General features: G+C 37.0%; 1 protein-coding gene across 1 annotated transcript; it reads left to right on the top strand.

The window, feature by feature from the left end:
* Nucleotides 1-210: 210 nt before the first annotated feature.
* ptpn3 (protein tyrosine phosphatase non-receptor type 3) lies at nt 211-21,238 on the top strand. The gene is made up of 26 exons (XM_051864807.1): nt 211-705; nt 4,477-4,646; nt 6,657-6,764; nt 6,886-6,928; nt 7,930-8,008; nt 8,109-8,153; nt 9,150-9,202; nt 9,412-9,529; nt 9,638-9,725; nt 9,852-9,940; nt 10,256-10,319; nt 10,476-10,606; nt 10,734-10,859; nt 11,494-11,607; nt 11,713-11,803; nt 13,161-13,238; nt 13,347-13,403; nt 13,487-13,643; nt 13,782-13,945; nt 14,048-14,138; nt 15,611-15,675; nt 15,814-15,954; nt 16,372-16,500; nt 18,443-18,588; nt 18,664-18,799; nt 19,633-21,238. The coding sequence occupies exons 2-26, from the start codon at nt 4,503-4,505 to the stop codon at nt 19,711-19,713; spliced, it is 2,538 nt and encodes an 845-aa protein (XP_051720767.1). The 5' UTR covers nt 211-705; nt 4,477-4,502; the 3' UTR covers nt 19,714-21,238.
* The last annotated feature ends 100 nt before the right edge of the window (nt 21,239-21,338 follow it).

Below are 21,338 nucleotides of genomic sequence, written 5' to 3'. Positions count from 1 at the left end.
TTTTGGGAATACAAAATATTCTTAACTCTTTTCTTAAGTTAGAAAATAAAAAAGAAAACATCAATTAAGAAGATTTTTTTTTTTTTTTTTTTTTGTGAATGTTTAGCTGGTCAACTTGTCTCCCACCCTGACCCTGTAAAGCACCCAAAAACCATTTAAAACCAGCCTGAGTAGGCTGGGAGACCAGTTAAGACCAGCAGCAAGGTTTTTTTTTCTCTTATTTTATCCGAAGGCATGAGTATTTTTTTCTGGGCTCAGGTGTGCTTTGACTCAGGGGGAGGCAGCGCCCTAAACCGGCGTGCACACGCACCTGAGATTGCGCGCACCCGTGAAATTCCTGAGAGTTCACGCACAACACGATTCACGCCTAGAAATCAAGGCTCGTGTAAACTCGGAAGTCTCTATGTGTGGGTTGACAATCACATGCACATTAGGAAATTTGTGAAAGGTGTGTTGTAATCACACTATCAGTGAGAAGGGAAACATAATAACAACACACTTGCTACATGTTCAAGATAGATCTTGCGCTCGTGGTCGGCGCAGTGACGCCGTGATTGCCCTCCCGAAGGAACCCGGAGAAAAAAAAACATATTCCGGAAGTTTACCGACACCTGCAACTATGATCGCCTTAAAATGGAAACTTTTCTCTCATCACGGGGACTAAGCACCACTGCATCGCAGAGACATTGGGAACACATCAAACAGGTAACTTTGTGACGCTTTTCTGTGCTATAGCAATGTCCCGTTTGGACTGCCAGATTTGTGGGCTGAAGAAAGAAAATGCCAAATGACGTTTATTTGGCTTTAAAAACAACAAATCTGTTCACTTTTGGATGGATCTTAAAAAATATCGCGAGAAAGCCCCCATAATTGTTGTTTCGTTTAATGTGAGATATTTATTCGAGCCAAAATGTTGGTGTAGGACGGTCTGTTCGCTCGTTCGGTTTCGTGACAGTTCGGTTCAGATATGTGCCCGAGCCCGAGCAGATCAGCGTGAACTTGAGTCAGAAATGTTAGACGTCACACCCAGAAAGTCCGTGTCTCATACAGAAACTTTGAGTTGCTTTCTCGTGTTGAAATGTCCAGTCTTGTTTTCATGTTTCAAAGACATTACATAACGGTATTTAGGGTCGGACAGGCCTTTGTTTTATGAAGTATTGTATTAAGTAACTACACTTAGTTCCTCGTAAATATCTCGTCTCTCAAAAGTGAGCTCGAGCGTGTAGCGCTTTGCAACTGAGCTACTGGTAAACATTAACCTTTAATGATCGCCAGCCCAGACCGTTTCCAAACGTGTGAGTGAAAGTAAAACATAGATTTTAGCCCTCTGAAGTGTGTTTTATATTGTTAGAAAGGGTGGCAAAACCCAGGTGAATCTCTCTCAAAGCCTGTTTATTGCAGTGTTAGTTCACTGTATTTTCCCTAGTCTCGGAGATATAACTTCTGCAATTGCAGATGAGACTCATAGAGCGGTCAGGATCTGTACGGTCTGAAAATAAAAGAGTGATTTTATGTTCCTTAATTTAAATTAACTGTAGGCTGTTAACATGAATTTGTCATAATGGTAGTATCAAATAACAACATAGTATTTCCGTAGGACAACACATTTATATCTGTATCAAATTCACTAGCTTCTCCCCCACCTTTTCTCTCTCTCAGATTACAAAGTACTTCATTGATGTGAATGTTTTGCATACAGTATTACCAACACATCAACACATTCATGTTTACTTGTCTAATGCCAAATATACACTTTAATGGTGGCACAGAAATGCTTCTGGGCAGCCTAATGGTTAGAGAGTCAGACTTGTAACCCGAAGGTTGCAGGTTTGAATCTCAATACCAGCAGGAAACGAATGAGGTGCCCTTGAGCAAGGCACCTAACCCCCAATTGCTTCCCGGGCGACGCAGTGAATGGCTGCCCTCTGCTCCGGGTGTGTGTCCACAGTTTGCATTGTGTGTTTGTGTTTGTGTGTTCATTACTCACTGCTCCTAATGTGTGTGCGCTAACTTTATTTTTACTTTCTGTATTGTTTTTACAAATAAGGATGCTGATTTATCACCATAGTGAAGTATGTATACACACATACAAAACAATGTGAGGAAGGAATAACACAAAAAATAATTGCAGTATATCCAATAAAATACACATTCAGAAAAGACATTAAAGGGTTAGTTCACCCAAAAATGATTTCTGCCTGAGTCACGTCATGTCATTTCAAAACCTTAAGACCTTCGTTCATCTTCGGAACACAAATTTTTGATGAAATCCGAGAGGTTTCTGATCTCCCTATACACAGCAATGTAATTCCAAATTTCAAGGCCCAGAAAGGTAGTAACGACATCGTTAAAATAGTCCATGTGACTACAGTGGTTCAACGTTAATGTTATGAAGTGACAAGAATACTTTTTGTGTGCAAAAACAAAACAAAAATAACTTTATTTAACAATTTCTTCTCTTCCCTCTCAGTCTCCTATGCAGTTGATGGGAGTACTGCACTGTTTTTACTATGTTAGCAGCGTAGGAGACTGACAGGGAAAAGAAGAAATTGTTGAATAAAATCATTATTTTTGTTTTGTTTTTGCAGATGATGATGAAGTTGAACAAAGGTTATACAGGTTTCGAACAACATGAGGGTGAGTAATAAAAGGCACAATATGTAGTTTTTCGTCGCTAGAGGTCACCTATTCAAAACAAAGGCGTAGCTTGATGACACCGAGATAGAGAACGGAATTATGAGAGATGTTGTCTTCACCTCACAGCCGGAGGAGAAGAATCTGACGGGACTCAGGCAGAAATCATGTTCATGGATGAGATTATTAACGAGTGTTATTAGCAGAGCAGGGCCGAGTGCTGTTGAATGAGGCTGCTGTAGCGATTGCTAATGAGAGACAAGCGTGACAGAGCAGCGGAACTTTTATTATGTCTCATTCAGCCGCTTCTGCTTCCTCTGGTCAAGCGTATGTGGGGAATTGCAGCACTGTTTTGTCATATTAGATACATTTGAATGTGTTGAAAATGATGTTATAACGTTAATCTGTGCGTTTGCTCGGCGGCTGCTATGCAGTAAGCTAGATCGATATTAAAATATCATATTAACATAAACAAGAAAACGAGATTCAAACAATAAGACTAAATGTGTTGAGCTATATAACAATGATTAGATTTGTCTATAAATGTATCCAAACAGTTGTTCCCTTGTCTAATAAAACATATAGGCCCGGTTTCACAGACAGGGTTTAAACTAAGCCAGGATTAGGCCTTTGTTTAATTAGGGTATTTAAGCTTTTTTAAATGTACCCTTGAAAAAAAACATTACTGGTGTGCATCTTGAGACAAAACAGTGGCACTGACATATTTTAAGATATATGTCAGTACAAGTTGCTTTCAGTTAAAACAGCTCAAACATGCTTTTTAGTCTGGGACTAGCTTAAACCTCGTCTGTGAAACCGGGGGATAATATAAAAAAAATTGTGCCTTTAATGACAGAAATTTCATTTTTGGGTTTGATGAATGTTAAGTCACAGTTGTACCAACAGTGAATAAACTGGTGTGTTTGAAGATAAAAGCTGCTTTCTGCTTTCAATATAAATTTGGCTTTGACAGATGCATGACTGTCCTTCCCGTAATGTCTACATTTGATCACATTTTTTTTTACAGTGTAGGACAATAAGAAATGATACTTTCAATGTATTTCACACTTTTACTGTTGTATTTATGGGCAGATAAATTATTTCTCTGTCTCAACCTCAGCAGTGAAACTCTTTCTTCTTCTTCGGGTTATAAAATAGTCTGCATTCCTGGACAGTGCTGGTAGAAAAGAAGAGTGTGAAAAACAATGCAAGAACATGTTTAGACCTAGAGAGTGTGACTGTATGTGTGTGTGTGTGTGAGGAAGAGAAGAGGATGAGTAAGAGAGAGAGATAAAGAAACCCAAATGCTTATAAATTGTCAGTTTTAATTCTGAATGTTGATAACATCATAGCGTGCAGCTCTATTCTGATGTTATCAAAAACTAAGGTGCCTCTCACACTCGTCATGACAGGCCTACTGTTTCTAAAATCATTACATCTGTGATTAATTTTTTTTTTTTTTTCTTTTCTTTTTCTCCCTAAGATGTAATTTTTTTTTTTTCGTCTTATTTTGGCATTTGTGTCATAGGCACAGTATCTGTGCTGACCTGTCCATCAATAATTCGGGGTGGAACATTCTACCTGCGCACGATGTATAATTACAGTTATGAAAGATTTGCTGTCATCGAATGCAATTCGCAACATGTTTTTAAGATGTCTGTTGCACACGGTATGATAATGTGTGCTGTATACATTTGTTTCATAACATTGGAACGGTATGTACAGAAGTTCTGTACATGTGTCACATTATTTTATTACAGGGAGTCTTCATCTTTGTCATCGTCACCTTTACATTTGGAATAAGTTCTTGCGTTTAACCTGTCTGACTCCTTGTTTTGGCAGGTGTGCATATGTGACAGTGTTAGGAGATGACATCCCCATGGTGCATGCTTGGAAACAAGATCACTGCTCTTGGACGTGCCGATCTGTCCAAACATACACACATGCCACGCTCCGGCCTACTGTGTGTAGTGCTCTTCCCTGATGGCACATCCCAAAATTTCACTGTCAGTGTGAGTATAAGAGTGTATGCAGATGTGTTCGTAGGATGAGTGAATATGGCTGTTAAAGCCCTAGAGAGAGAGAGGGGTAATATGCGTGTGTGTATGAGCTTGGCTTTATTGGCAGTTAGAGGGTGGAGATGGATATTACACTGGTGCTTCTCTTCTCATGTTCCGTATTGCACTGCTGCAACCTTGGCTTCATATTCTGAAGGACATCCACCCACCCTTACGTGCACACAGGCACATTTTGTCAGGCAGAAACAGTCATATACATGTAGGAGTCAACAGAAAACAAGGTCTTAGATTAGATCAGGGGTTTTCAAAGACAAAGACAATAGACCTCCCTTTTGACAAAACGTACACAAAGGAGCCTCCCCGACCCTCTTTTTTACTCATTTTTAATAGCAATCAGTGCACTGAGAGTGCCGCACACACACAGTACAGTTATGTCACTGTAATCATCTTTACCTTGACTATATCATCCATTAAAACTTTACTAGCGCAGCACTGGTTTGTTTTATCCAACTGAGAAATGTAGTTTGCGTATCATATGCTCATGCAGCGGTTGGGTGTTTTGAGCCGCCGTTCAGTCTGTATTTCACACACAGCATGATGAGAAACGGCTTGGGTTGCCTTGGAAGCCAAATACACTATTTTTGCCACCATCTCTGAAGAAATCGGCCGGGTTTTCTCTGCATTGGGACTGTTTTGGACTGACTGTTTGAATGCATTTGCTTACCGGATCCTGTTTTTTTTCCTGCTTTTTAAAGTATTGTTTCGGCAATAATGTATTGATTGAAATGATCAATCATTAATTAATTAATTAATTAAAAAATGTTTTACCACTCTGTGCTCCTCCCCTGACATGCTCTGGTGCCCCCTGGGGAGACGTGCCCCACACTTCGAAAACCCCTGAACTAGATGATAGAAATGAGGGCAGTGGGACTGAGGGCTCTGCTTAACAAAGGTGGAGGAGTAACGAGTTAAAATTAAGAAGGAAAATTCTTATTAAAATGTTGATTTATGTTAATTGGCTTATGATTAGAGCAGTTATATTTGGATGATATTTGGCCATTTTGTGATTTTTTTTTTTTTTTTTTTTTTTTTTTTTTTTTTGATATTGGCTGATAACATTGACCAGTTAATAGAAGAGTTTATCTCACTGCTTTTTTAAATTTAAATTAATTTAATTTATTTTAAAATTTTTAATTTAATTACATTTAATTATTAATGTAGTGAAATGAATAAACTATATTTTCTTGTCATTTCGGCAAGTTTTGTCACAACTCATTTGCTATTATTGAATTATATTACACTACCATTCAAAAGTTTGGGGTCAGTAAGATATTTTTAAAGATATTAATACTTTTAATAAGCATGAATGCATTAAATTCATCAAAAGTGATAGTAAAGTGACTTACATCAAAACATTTCTATTTAAAATATTTTTCTTTCTATTCATCAAAGAACCCTAAAAAAGTATTTCCACAAAAATATTAAGTAGCTCAACTGTTTTCAATATTGATAATAATAATAAATGTTTCTTGAGCAGCAAATCAGCATATTAGAATGATTTTTGAAGGATCATGTGACACTGAAGACTGGAGTAATGATGCTGAAAATTCAGCTTTGCTGTCACAGGAATAACATTTTAAAATATATTAAATGTAAAACAGTTGTAATATTTCACAACATTACTATTTTGCTATATTTTTGATCAAATAAATGCAGCCTTGGACTTAAGAGACTTTAAAAAGGACATTAAAAAGTCTTACTGGGACCAAACTTTTGCGGTAGTGTTTGTATATATCAGAATTATATGGGCCACCCTGCTTTCTAGTTATTAATATCACCATTAGGTATTGAAAAACCTATTTTGGTTTACCACTACACACATACAGCAATTTGATATGTCATTGTAGCCTATGTTAAACCATGTAGAATATGGTCACTTTATAAATATAGATTTGGTAAACTGGTACAAATCCTAATGGGACAGCATGTGTTATTGCTTCGCAGAAACACGATGCTGGTCATCTGCTGTTCGACTTGGCTTGTGAACACCTAAACATAGTAGAAAAACAGTACTTCAGCCTGCAGATCAGTGAGGACACATCCAGCTCTCCGGTAATTGAATGTGTGATTGTTTGCAAGAGAGCAAGAGGTGACCCAGAAACAGAAAAATATAATGCCCTGTCTTAAGAAACATGATGATCTCAGTGATAACTAATTATATCTGTCATTTCAGAGGTGGCTGGACCCCAACAAACCCTTTAAGAAACAGCTGAAGGGTGAGAGAGAAACTAGACAGATAGGCAACCTGCAGTCAATGGATATAAGTTACAATTATGTTGGAAAATGGAGAATATTGGCTTATTTAATTTTGCATGCACATTTCCCCTGTTTTTACATTTACATTTTTCTTTGCCATCATTTAATGCTGATTAAAAACAATAATTTAATAACACTGTTAAATGTAATATTTAGCCATTCTTAAAATGACTAGGCCTATGCATTTTATACTGTACATTATAATGCTGGGATGCCTAAATTTGTAGCATTTAAGAAAATTTAGCTTTCTTATTCATTTATTTTGACAAAATAATATAGAATGTAATATTGGTAAGATATCAGCCATAATAGAAATTTATTATCAGCTTATCAGTATCAGACTTATTTTACCATTTATTTAAACCACATTATTTAAAGCTCTTTCAAAGAAATGCAGATATGATACAGCCAAAGGTTGGTGGATATGTAGAATGTGTTTTTAATTCTGTGGAAATCTGCAAGGCTTGATTGAGTTCTGTGGAAGCAGATCTCTTGTGGGCCTAGACATCAGCCACAGACATAACTCATATTACACACTCAGCAAACATTTGCATTCTTATTATGGTTATGTCATAGGAGCACAAAGAATTTTGTTTCCCGTAAAAGAGCATCGGAAGACACGTGTTTGTTTTCCTCATAAGAATCGGAGGTGGCTGATTTAATTAATCAACTTACTTGAGTCATCAGACGTGACGTGCATGCATTAAGGCAGAGACGGTGATTACAGCTCACGCTTCAGTGCCCACCTGCTTTTTAAACTCCAAATTATGGTTTAATGGATTTGCTTTGATTTCGGGGGGATTGCGAAAACCACAATTTCCTTCCTTTTTTTAGGAATAGTATGACACTGAGCTTACATTTAACTTTAATCAGTGAATATCTGTTGTCTGTACTATTTATGTTTTGGGTCCTTTTCCTCTGACTGTGTCCTCTGCTTTTTTCCCCACTGTTATTCCCTCAGGTTCTGCTCCGTTCTTTTTAATATTTAGAGTGAGGTTCTTCATCTCTGATCCAAACTCCCTCCAGCATGAGCAGACCAGGTACATCTCCCTGCTTATGTGCAAATGAGACAGAAATGTGTATATATATTATTTATGTGTATAGATTAAGAGGTTTTCTGACCCTTATTTTGTTTTGCAGGCATTTTTATTTCTTGCAAATTAAGAAGGACATTTGTGAGGGGAGGTAAATGTTAAGTTGCTTTTGCATCTATAGTACTGTACCATTTAAAAGTTCAAGTCTCTAATGCTTACCAAAACTTAATTTTTATGATAAATAAAGATAATACAGTAAAAACATTAATATTGTGAAACATTATTACAACTTAAAATAACAGCTTTCTGTTGTAGTATATTTTAAAATGCAATTTATTCCTGTGATCGCAAAGTTGAACTTTCAGCATCATTACTGTAGTCTTCAGTGTCACATGATCCTTGAGAAATCATTCTAATATGCTGATTTGGTGCTTAGGAAACATTTATTGTTATTATCAATGTTAAAAACACCTTAATATTATTGTGGAAACCATGATACATTTTTTTCAGAATTATTTGATGAATAGAAAATTTGAAATAGAAATCTTTTGCAATATTATAAATGGCTTACTGTCACTTGTAATCAGTTTAATGTAATTTTCTGAAAAAAAGTATTCATTTATTTTTTTTAACTTTGAACAGTAGTGTATTGTAGTTTTATATGCTACAAATTTAATTATCATAACATTATAATTTACAGTATAAAAGAGGAAATAACTTCATTTATTTGGAAATCTGTTTTTGAAAAAGTATATTGTTTACATTATAAAAATACTGAATATTTTTCAGAGGAATAATATAGCTAGTATTTTTTTATTTTATTTTTTTATGAATTGAGCAAAAATTCCATAAAAATACCAGCAACCCACATCATTATAATGGATGCGGCATGCTGGTTACATCATCCTTGAAAAACAGGTGATTCTGGTTACAGAGTGAAGCTCAGGGAGGTTTGTGTTCAGTGTGTGGTCTGATAAACACATAGTATTGTGTATAAATAAGAATTATAATACACAGCTATAAACATTTAAATACCAAATACTGACTGACTAAATATATCATGTTGACAAATACTAATAAAAAAATCACTGATGTCACAACAATATATTTTGTATCCCAAAATAGCATGGTGTGTTTTGTATTACAGATTAAAGTGTCCTTTAAGCTCAGCTGTGGTACTGGCTTCTTACTCTGTTCAGTGTAAGTTGAAGATATTACATCTTTTCACTTTGTGATTGGCATAGAAACATCATTGATATTGCAGAGAATGAGTCTGTGTTTGGAAGAGGTGTGTCTTCAAAAAAAAAGCTGGGGTTAATGGCACTGTCAAAAATGGAGATTACTGAGCAAAGCACATACAATTACTGTTTCTCAAACATAGCATTTTAATACTCCTGTCTGATTGACAGCTGAGCTTGGAGACTATGTTCCTGAAACTCCTGCCGGATACCTCAGTAAGACCCATTTTCTCCCTGACCAAGACCAGGAGTTCCTTCTGAAAGTGGAGTCGCTGCATCCACAGCACAAGTATGTCAACATACAATCACTTAAACACACACACACACACACACACACACACACACACACACACACACACACACACAGAGTTATTAAAAGTGTCTGAATGTGTTTCAGAGGTCTGTCTCAGAGTGAAGCTGAGCTGTGCTATTTGAATACAGCGAGAACATTAGACCTGTATGGAGTGGAGCTACATCATGCTCAGGTACCATTTGGGTTAAAAATCCTATGTTTTTCATACTTCCAAAATGTCAAGAAATAACAAATAATGTTGTTTTAAAGTTATGTTATTAAGCTATCGAATTAAATTTCCTAAATCCCTGTTTTATAGGATGTTAGCAACCCTGCCCTCTGGGTGGGGATTACATCAGGGGGCGTGGCCTTGTTTTGCCATTTAATTTGCTCCAGTTTTTTCCCCTGGTGAGTTTTGACCAATCAGATCCTTTCTTGAATGTTTCAATAAATCAAGAACATAATTAATGTGCTTAATGAAATGCACTTTTTAAGCATCTTAATGGATGTTTATAGCTATTATAAATGATGTTTGACAGAGCTACTGCTCTGTTTGGATCTGTACTGTGATTATCATTACAATGGATGGAATACAAACACTGCAGAAAAAGTATAATTACTGTTATTAGTGTAATTAAGAGCCTTGGAAACTGTAACCTGTATTTTGATTCTGGTGTACTTTTTTTGATGAGGAGCATTATTTTAAATGGCTGTCTTTTTCAGGATTAACATCATCAAAATTGCATTCAAAAGAAAAAGGTTCTTTGTCCACCTACGCCGGAAACATGTAAGATACGCATGCTTAATCATGCTCATTCTTTGAAACAAAAGCAAAATACAGGAATTACCATATTAAAGCCAGATACTTAATGCCTCAATACTGCAAAAGCAACATCTTTGTTGTGTTTATGTTGTGTTTTCCCCATTTATATGTGTGGTACAGGGTGAGCTCGGCCACCACGTGGTCTCTCTCTCGATGCCAAGTTCACGCGCCTGTAAGAACGTGTGGAAATCCTGCGTGGACCACCATACGTTCTACAATAGGAAACCCTCTCACTCTGCTTCAAAACTTAGGTACATGGACAGAGTCACGACGGAGCCATTCTAAGAAATTACAGTGTTCATTATTGCTGGAGTTAGAGTTCATTGCTGCCTCCACCAAATGAGAGTGTGAGTTTAATTGCATATATTTTTGTTCAAGCTCTATCCCACTGTACCGAAAACTGATTGGCGAGAAAATGTTGAATCCTGCGGTGAGGTCCAACTCAATGGAACACCTAGAGACCAAGAGTCTACCCTCACGGTCACCACCCAACACGCCCAACTGGTAACAATGCTCAGATACACTCGAATGTTTTTTTACAAACAATGAAATGTGTTTATTTTTATAGAGTTTTTGAGGTCCGTAAGAATTTTTTATTTAATTAATATTTTTTTTAAATTACAATAAATACTTTTATTCAGCAAGATGCATAAACAAAAGTGACAGTAAAGACTTTTATAATTAAAAATACTGTGCGTTTGAACTTTCTATTCATCAAACAATCCTGAAAAAAAGTATCAAACTGTTTTCACCATTGATAATAAGTATTATCTTTAGCACCAAATCAGGATATTAGAATGATTTCTGAAGGTTCATGTAACACTGAGAAATCAGGAATCACTGAAATATTAAATTTTAAAATATTTTAAAATAAAAAACAGTTATTTTAAATTGTAATATATATATAATATAATATTATTATTATTATTATTATTATTATTGTTATTTTATTTATTTTTATTTATTTATTTTTTTACATACAATTTTTTTTAACTGCATTTTTGATCAAATAAATGCAGCCTTGCTGAGCATAAGAGACCTTTAAAAAAAAAAAAAAATCGTACCCACCACAAAGGTCTAAGTCTCATAAGTTAAATAAAAGGTTTAGTGTCTTTGTTGAATGTATCTTTCATTTTAGGAGGAGTCCCCGTTTACGTCATGACTTCCGTAAGCCACGCCCATCATCTGTGGACAACCTGACCAATGAAATGAGCTATGTGACTGAGAGTGAAGACGTGTTCTACACTTACAGGCAAATTTACTCTACATATGCAAATGCACACAGTCTTGCAACCATACATATGTATTCAATTATATTTATGCTCATAGTAAATTATTAAAACCGATTACACTAAAGGAAAACTCAGGAGGAGGGGAGGACGAGTGGTAGTTGGTCTCATAGTGATGACGTCATCACCGAAGAAGATGATTTGCACGCCTGGGATAAGGTGAGTGTTATTGTACATGATAACTGATGATGATGCAAGATCAAGGGAAATGTGCTTCACAACAGGCTCTAACTTCAAAGCTTCTCCACATATCTTTCCAAAGGATCATTGCATTAAATTGAGTGGTTGAAATGAAGAAGGTCCCTGTGGCACATTTCACTGTGGATTGTGGATTGTTGTGATTGATGGATGGGGCAGTTAAAAACTATATTAGATCTGCAGATTATACGCAAATGCAGAAAAGAGCTGTTAATTATTTTAGTAGACATTTCTTAAGCACACGGCAGCAAAATTTGACCATTTTAATAGTCATAGAGAGGGTGGAAAATGGCCATAAAAATAAATGATTGTGCATGTTTGTTGCAAAAATGAATACATTTGTAATTTTGAGAGAGAATTTTTGATCCTAAAAATTGGCTTCATTTTTTATATGCAAACTGAATAATATCACAGACTTGTTCTTGATATGGCATCATGAGATTCATTCTGGAACAGATTTAAATCTGTAATAATCTGTGATGTTGTCAGGATCACAGCTAGATTGGATTTCAGACAAGCAATCAAAATGTTGCTGAACAGTGATGCTGAATGCAACAAAAGGCACAGGACCTAAACCACAGCACAAAGACAGCCAGCTGTCATAACTAATATCTCGTGTTTGTCATTCTCACAAATCAAAACACTACACTGATACTACAGTCATGCTGATGAGTCACTAAAAAAATCTTTCTCCCAATTTAAATGACTAGGACATGAAAATATTTTAAAACCACAGTGAGGCCCAAATGTCTGGAACCACATTGAAAATCTGGATTTTTTTAGACTAGAAACAAGTTAAAACTTAAAAGATCAGTTATGACTTAAAATTATTATTATTTTTTTAATTCTGTGTCATACTGTATGTTCTTCTATTGACGCATAAGATGCTCTTTGGATCATTTTCAAATCATGCTGGAGAACATGTAGCTCAACTGCTGCTGACATTAAAGAAAAAATAGGACATTCAATTCTGTTAATTTTGCTTTTCACTCAAAATGTCATGCAGATATTATAATTGCGTATTAAATAGAAGCATTTTCACTAGTGGTCTCAGACTTTTTGACCAAACTTGTCAGGCTATCAGTGTGTGTGCAAAACAGCTTAGAATGAGGCGGTCTACTAACAAAAGAGGAACAATATTCTGAACAATATTACGTTTGAAGCCCTCAATTGTTGTTTCTATTATTTGCTGTTAGAATGTTGTGAAAAAAATGTCTAAATATATGCTAATATTTCATTATTTTGTAGCATTATTTTCTGATCCTTTTCCTGTCCTACTCTCCTCAAAGGCTCTATTTTTGTGGTTATATGTGTGCAGAGTGTGACAGCTGATGGAGATCTGCTACTTGTGAGGATCAGCCCAGACCAAGATGGGAAGTTTGGCTTCAATGTTAAAGTGAGTTGGTACATGATATAGTTTGCTTATTTATCATTATTGTTCAAATTGATTTCAGATAGAGTTTTGTGTGGGAGATCATGTAACAGGATGTTGGTTAATATTTAGGGAGGTGTGGATCAGAAGATGCCGCTGGCCATCTCTCATGTTAACCCTGGATCTCCGGTAAGCCATAAAAATCCCGGCTGCTTGTGAATATGAATGGGTTCTTGGCTTTTACATTTGTACAAATATCGGCTGTGTTGCAGGCTGGTCGCTGTGTGCCTCCACTGATGGAGGGAGATCAGGTGTTGTTGATAAATGGGCGGGACATTTCAGAACACACGCATCAGCAGGTGGTCATGTTCATCAAAGCGAGCCGAGAGTCGCACAGCAAGGAACTAGCGTTGCTTGTGCGCCGCAAAGGTATGAACATGTGTCTTTATGTCTAGGCAAAACAAATGCATTTTAAGGGGGATTAATTGTTTTAACTTTATCTTTGATGTGCCTTGTGCATTTAGATTGTACATCCAATCAGAAACTGCAAACAGTGTTTATTTACAGGTGTCACTTTGCGAGCCGAACCCACCCTACAGTTAGGTGAGGGTCTCACTCTTCCGGGTGAAATACCCCCACTGTCCACCCAGCCGTCTGGAGAAACACTAGAGGAGTCCATGACCCGTCTGGAGAGGGGGTTGGTCACTGGCACGCTGCTTCTGCACTTTGAGGTTGGGGCATGGAAACATTTTACAGCATGTCTCAGTTGGCATCTGTGTGCTTTGCTGATAATTGTCATCCGTGCATGTGTATGTGTGTTTTGCTACTCTCAGAAGTTGCACAGGAAGAAAGAGGGAATGTTAATGTCTTGCGCAAAGCAGTCTGAGAATATGGACAAGAATCGGTACAAAGATGTATTACCATGTAAGTTGTATTGCTTTTTCTGCCAAACAAGAACATTTACCACATGCTAAATTGAATAATTGTGGCCTGTAACTCCTATGTTCACAATATAGCAAAGTTATTGTTATTGCTTGTACAAAATGAGTACTATTATGACTTAAAAATATTGTAATCAATCTTCATTTGGATGAACCAAAATCCATTCTTAAATCACAAGATCGGTCTTGTGCCGAAAATTGACAATCGGTCAATTTTATCACAACAAATGTTGACAAATGTCCTTTTGACGCTCTTTAATGTGGCGTGGCAGATCGCCACATTTGATTTTTATGACAGCCATCATTTTAGCCATTGTTTATTTAACAAATTGGAGTAGAAACATAATTATGTAAAAATTTTATATAAAAACTGCTTTATGTGCAATTTAAATGTTTAAAGTGAAAGTGACTTGGCATGTAGCCAAGTATGTTGTCCCATACTCGGAATTTTTGCTCTGCATTTCACCCATCCAAGTGCACACACACAGCAGTGAGCATTGAACACACACACCCAGAGCAGTGGGCAGACACTTTTTTTGCTGCGGTGCCCAGGGAGTGATTGGGGGTTAGGTGCCTTGCTCAAGAGCACCTCAGTTGTGGGTAATGAGAGTGAAAGTGAGTGCTGTTCATTCACTCCCCCCCACCTACATTGCCAGCCAGTACTGAGACTCGAACCCACGACCTTTGGGTTACAAGTCCGACTCTCTAACCATTAGGCCACAACCGTTTTTTTTGTTGATTATTTTATCTCCCAATACCCAACCCTAGTTATTTAAAATGCATTAAAACTTAAAGCTATTCCATCTAGTGGCATCCCTCTGCTAGAAAATATAGTACTTGACTTGTACACTGAGCTTAGTATGCACTAGCAACTGCAAGGTCATGGGTTCGATTCCCAGGGAATGCATGAATTGATAAAGTGTGAACGCAAAGTAAGTCACTTTAGTTAAAAGCAAGTGCCTAAATGTAATGTAAGCTAGGTGAACATATGCTTTGCATCACAGCTATTACACTATCTTGTATTTTAGCATGGCTGGAACACTGTATTGAACAGCATCCAGGTCAGGACTGTAACTTTCCACTTATAATTCATAATTTACATGTTTTTGGGGGGCTTTGAAAGCTCAAAAGAACAATATGAAGTTAAAAAACATTTGAAAGTTCAAAGAGCATTCAAAAGTTCAAAAGAAAGTTTGAAAAATTCAAAGAATTTTCAGGAAGGTTGTATTTTACAACAAGAGAGTGGCTACTGGATGACTATGATGAGATTGAACAAAGCTACCACACTAGAGTAGATTAGGGCTAAGGTCAAACGTATCATTTTATTCATTTGTGTATAAGCTTTCGATTCGGGAATGAGGCGTAATGCTCTTTAAAACTAGTCGGAGGAAGTGTTTTCACATAATCCGCAAATCCCTCTTCCTCATTCTCTGCTCGTTCATTCTTTTCTTTCAGATGACATCACCAGGGTGGTGCTGCAGGAGGAGGGGGATGATTATATCAATGCCAGTCATGTGAAGGTATGGATCACTACCTGTCTACCTCATTTTATTTCTATTAAATATTTAATTTTTCATTGTTTCATTTCAGTTGTGAATAAAAAAGTTATGGCTCTGGATGACATATTGAAGCCTTGGTTGTGTGTGTTTGTGTGTCAGACTGAGCCAGCAGGTTGTGTTTTGCGGTACATAGCAGCTCAGGGTCCACTGCCGAACACCTGTACACACTTCTGGAGGAGTGTGTGGGAGCAGGACGTCAGTGTCATCATCATGCTAACCACACTGACTGAGAGAGGACGGGTACATCAATGCATTTGCACACACGTGTTCTCCACACACATGAAACGAAAACGGTTAAATACTACACGCAGTGTGAGTTACAATATTAATAAACATGAACATTTCACACATGAACACTCACTTTTACGACAGAAAAACTCTTACAAACAGACACACACACATAACACCTAATCAGACGATACCCATCACACACCTCCAGTCCCCCAAGGACAGCTTATTGTGAGTTCCGTATTCTTCGGCTCGGCTTGACTGTTGCTTGGTAACCAAGCGCTCTGCATTCTTTTCCAAAGGGATGATTTAATAAACTCTGTGTGTGAGGGAGGGAGAGAGGGAGCACAATAGTGTGTGTGTGGTTTTTTTTTTTTAATTTTTTTTTTTTTTATGCTGTGCTCAATAATCTCTTTTCCATTTCCACAGACCAAGTGCCACCAATACTGGCCGCATCCCCCTGAAGTGAGGGATTATGGGCATCTTCAGGTGTGCTGTCACTCAGAGGAGTGCAACCTGGCATACGTTACCCGAGAACTAACAGTCACTAATACTCAGGTATCAAAAACAGTGGACATACTTTTAAACGGACACCTGCAACACATGCAACGCTCACTCAATATACACTGTTAAAGACCACTTGCATTCAAAATGAGAGTTTGTGGCTTATTTTCGATCTTGTACTTTTAAAAGTTGAGCACTTTTAGCATATGTACGCTTTTAAACTTTACAATCTTTATCCTCCAGGAAACATCATCCTACACTACCTATTTTTATTAGGGATGTACTGAAATTTCGGCCGCTGAAAATTATCGGCTGAAAATGGCATTTTCAGTTTTTGGCCAAAAGAGAAAAATTAGCTGAAAATATAAGCCGAAAATATATCCCGCTCTGCTCAGCAGTGTTTAGCGCTGAGGTTTCGCTCTCGCCATTGTCACTGCTTGGTGTCACTATTCATTGTATGAATAGTGTGCATGTCACAAAACATGGATGAATTCAGAATAACATATTAGCCTACCAATACTATTCTTATACTATATATGGCAGAAAGAGTAAGAGTATACGAGTAAGTATATACTATTATACATGTATTTGAGTAAATAGTGAGAATATATACCATTCTATCCTGTATATGTCAGAAATAGTAAGGCTAGAATGTTGGGATGTTTGAATTTGGAATAGTTATACTATCATATTGTTCTTACTATTTCTGCCATTTCCTTCTTTATAGAAAGAAATAGCAAAAGTAGTTTGACATTCCAAATTCAGTAACAGTTCAAAAAAGTGGTGGTATGTCCCTCCCAAACTTCCTGTGTCAACAGGAAATACATCACAAGAGAGAGAACCTCACTTGTCGAGCAATTTTATTGGGTTTTTAAACATCAAACAAAGTTTTATTAAATTATCCACAGCTGTATCTGGTCAGGATGTTAAAAAGCCTCTGTTTTTAATTCTAGCCTTATTTTTGGCAAAATTCTGTGTTTATATAAATATTTGTAATTACTCATGCTCTGTTAGTCATTATGCTGAAGTTTAATGTCTCATTTAAAACAGAATTTTGGCTTTAAGCATCTTTAAGTGAAAGCTTAATGTGTGCGAAAGAGAGTCAACGTGTGTGAGCGTTTGTTTGTGACGGTAAACATGGCAAGCAGGTCACGTACCACTCTGGTCAAAAGCATAGGACCGTGTGCGTACATGTACATTCACATACGTGCTCTCACTTTCACAAACAATCTATCATTGCTGTAGAACAGAGACCCATCTGTTGTCTCTGTTGGTGGGAGTTAATCTCAGCACGGACAGCAGACGGAGGTTACATCACACATTTGTCGTCCATATAGGGTATGTGTGTGTCTGAGATGAAAAAAATAAAGAAAAGGAGAGAGGAAAGAGATGATTGGGGGGTACAGGAAAAATGCCAGTGTGTGAGTGTTCGTAACACACAGCTTGCGAACCAATTATTCCTTTCTGCCCGATTTGTCACAATAACTGAATTATTTTTTCCACTTTGGCCTTCAGACTGTGACTCATATATTCAAGAACTTAAAGATCACTTCTTTCTCTTTCACCTACTTGTAAGATCATGATAGAGCTGAAGGGGAAATTAAAATGTCAGTGTATTTGGTAATTTCTGAGCTAAAATGGTGTTTTAAAGAATGACAGAAACCTGGGGACTCATTTTTACAATGTATGTACGATCTGATTTACCCCTAAATTGAATTGATTTCATCCTAACAGTATTTAATCCATTAACTGAAATATAAAATAAATAGGCAAACACACATTTTATAATTATGTCACTGAAATTCATTAATTAGACTGATTTATATATAATACAAAACCCCTAATGCTGTCATTCTAGGAATATTTCATATAAATATCCTTCTGCATAAGGCAAAACACAGACGTGTTTAGACTTGTCTGCTTTTATGGAAACTCGTTCAAGCATTCTCTTGCACTCAGCCTCGCCCTCTTTCTCTCTCTCTCTGTTTTTTAACAGTCGGGACAGCAGCGCTCAATCACTCATTTGCAGTATGTTGCCTGGCCAGATCATGGGGTACCAGAAGATTCCTCAGACTTTCTGGATTTTGTCCAGTCAATGAGAAGTATGAGAGGGGAGTCGGTGCCTCTTATGGTCCACTGCAGGTGAGGGGACTTCCAGCACAAAGACACATAGATGTTATCAGGTGCTCATCTTACAGAGAGAATGTTTTTCTCCAGTGCTGGAATCGGGCGAACGGGTGTGTTGATCACCATGGAGACCGCCTTGACACTGATGGAGAAGGAAAAGCCAGTGTATCCCCTAGAGATCATTACTTTGATGAGAGAGCAGAGGGCCATGCTGGTTCAGACACCGGTACGAACACACACAGACATACACTCAAGTTAAAGTTGAAATGTCATTTCACACCAACAAACAGTTTTTCAAGCGTTTCAGACAAACTAACAAACTGATAGTTTCGCCTCAAACTCATAAAATTGGTTAAGCCAATGTCATTCTGTCCAGCCCAGTTGGTCCATTCAAACAAGCAGATCACAGTTCCTTTTGATGCCATGTAATGCAATACAATTATTAAATCCCAAATAATTATATATTATAAATGAATTTATATTGTCATTAAATAAGAAATGCAATGGCTGTATCTGAATATGCATACTTCCCTACTATACTTTAAGCAAAAAAAATGTAAATGTATGTAAAAAGTGTTGTATTTATAAAACAGTAGGCAAAAAGTACCTTGAGGACCTACTACATCCGCATCAAATGATCACTTTACTATCCCATGAGGCCATGGGAGATGAGTTGTGAATGCCAGTGGAGCGACACAATTGACGCTCTAGGTCACATGACAATGATAAGATGATAGATATAGTATTACTTTCACACAACATACATTCATACTATAAAGATCATACTTTAACAGTCGCAAAGTACTTATTTAAAAGAAGTACCTATTTAGAGAATATATGATTTTTGGATCCACCCAATGACATAAAAAGAGAACAGTCATTTAGACCTATGGGAAAGGGTCAAAGGTGATCACTCATTGTGGTTTATATGTAACATCATACCCTGAATGGCTAAAATGACTTTTAAAGATCTGTCCATTGGATCAGAAGGTTGAATATCTTATGCTGATTTTATTGGATGTGGTGTCATTACTCATGCTGTTCATGTTTGTTTTCCAGTGCCAGTTCACCTTTGTGTGTGAGGCCATTCTGAGGGTGTACAGAGAGAGATTCAAACAGAGCTCAATGCCTAAAAGTTGATGAGAAGAGGAGTTTTTAAAAACACAGAAGTGAAGGAAGAAGCTCCGCTGCTGTGATCTGACTGTCAATAAAGACGGATGAAAAAGGGGCAGGGAGTAGAGGGTGTGTCTGGATAAAGATGGATGGACAATCTCTTCTCTTGCTGTGGCTCTCCTGACAGCTGTGCGGATCAAGGAAGAACATAATGCACTTTGACGTATAAGCCTATAGGTCCCCACAGCACACATACTCTCTCTTTCTCTCTCCCACATATACACCAAGTGCTATATTTGGGTGAATCTCACAAAATATGGCAAGAAATGTTCAGGTCACATTTGACCCCAAAACCGAGAGGAAAAGAAAAAGTAAATCAAATTTTGCGTAAAATAAAAACATCTACTTTAAGAACTCCTAATGTTTTCTCTCTTTATTTGCAGTACATTATTTATACCCCCAATTAAAGACTATACAACAAATGATGAACGAGACTATGTATTTTGTAATAAAAAAATGGGGGCACTTATGGGTTAGTTCACCCAAAAATGAAAATTGTCATTTATTACTCGCCCTTATGCCGTTCCACACCCCTAAGACCTTTGTTCATCTTCGGAACACAAATTAAGATATTTTTGATAAAATCCGATGGCTCAGTAAGGCCTGCATCGCCAGCAATAACACTCCCTTTTTCAGTGCCCAGAAAGCTACTAAAAACATATTTAAATGTGACTACAGTGGTTCAACTTTAATATTATAAAGCGACGAGAATACTTTTTGTTCGCCAAAAATAACAAAATAGCGACTTTATTCCACAATATCTAGTGATGGGTGATTTCAAAAGACTGCTTCATGAAGCTTTACGAATCTTTTGTTTCGAATCAGTGGTTCAGAGCGTGTATCAAAAAGTCAGGTGAACTATTGAAGTTTCAAAACACTTATGACATAACGAAGCCTTGTTTACTGAAATCACGTGATTTTGCCGCTCTGAACCACTGATTCGAAACAAATGATTCGTAAGCTTCATGAAGCAGTGTTTTGAAATCACTAGATATTGTTGAATAAAGTCGCCATTTTGTTATTTTTGGTGCACAAAAAGCATTCTTGTCGCTTTATAATATTAAAGTTGAATCACTGTAGTCACATGAACTGTTTTAAATATGTCTTTAGTAGCTTTCTGGACATTGAAAAGGGGAGTGTTATTGCTGGCGATGCCATCGGATTTTATCTAAAATATCTTAATTTGTGTTCCGAAGATGAACGAAGGTCTTACGGGTGTGGAATGACATGAGGGTGAGTAATTAATGACAGAACTTTCATTTTTGGGTGAAATAACTCTTTAAGTGTCCTAAAAGTAATGCCACAATACAAAAATAATAATACTTTATACTATTGTCTTTATGCAAAATATCATTCCTGTTTTCCTTTCGATTTTGGTGGTAAAATGTGACCTGGACACTACTTTGTGAGATCTACTAGTACATCAACGAATCCACTACTAGAATAATTAAATTCACCTCTGTTAATAAATAAATAAAATGTGTAATTCTTATCACGTTGTGCCTCTTCTCTTATTCATGATGATGGCTTGGGGGGAGCTCGAATGAGCGTGCATGAAATGCTGACGACTGGCGCATATTGTTTCCTCATAG

This window comes from Ctenopharyngodon idella, chromosome 16, assembly GCF_019924925.1.
Source record: "Ctenopharyngodon idella isolate HZGC_01 chromosome 16, HZGC01, whole genome shotgun sequence".
In the NCBI taxonomy this organism is placed as follows: domain Eukaryota; kingdom Metazoa; phylum Chordata; class Actinopteri; order Cypriniformes; family Xenocyprididae; genus Ctenopharyngodon; species Ctenopharyngodon idella.
This window is presented reverse-complemented; position numbering and strand designations above follow the sequence as displayed.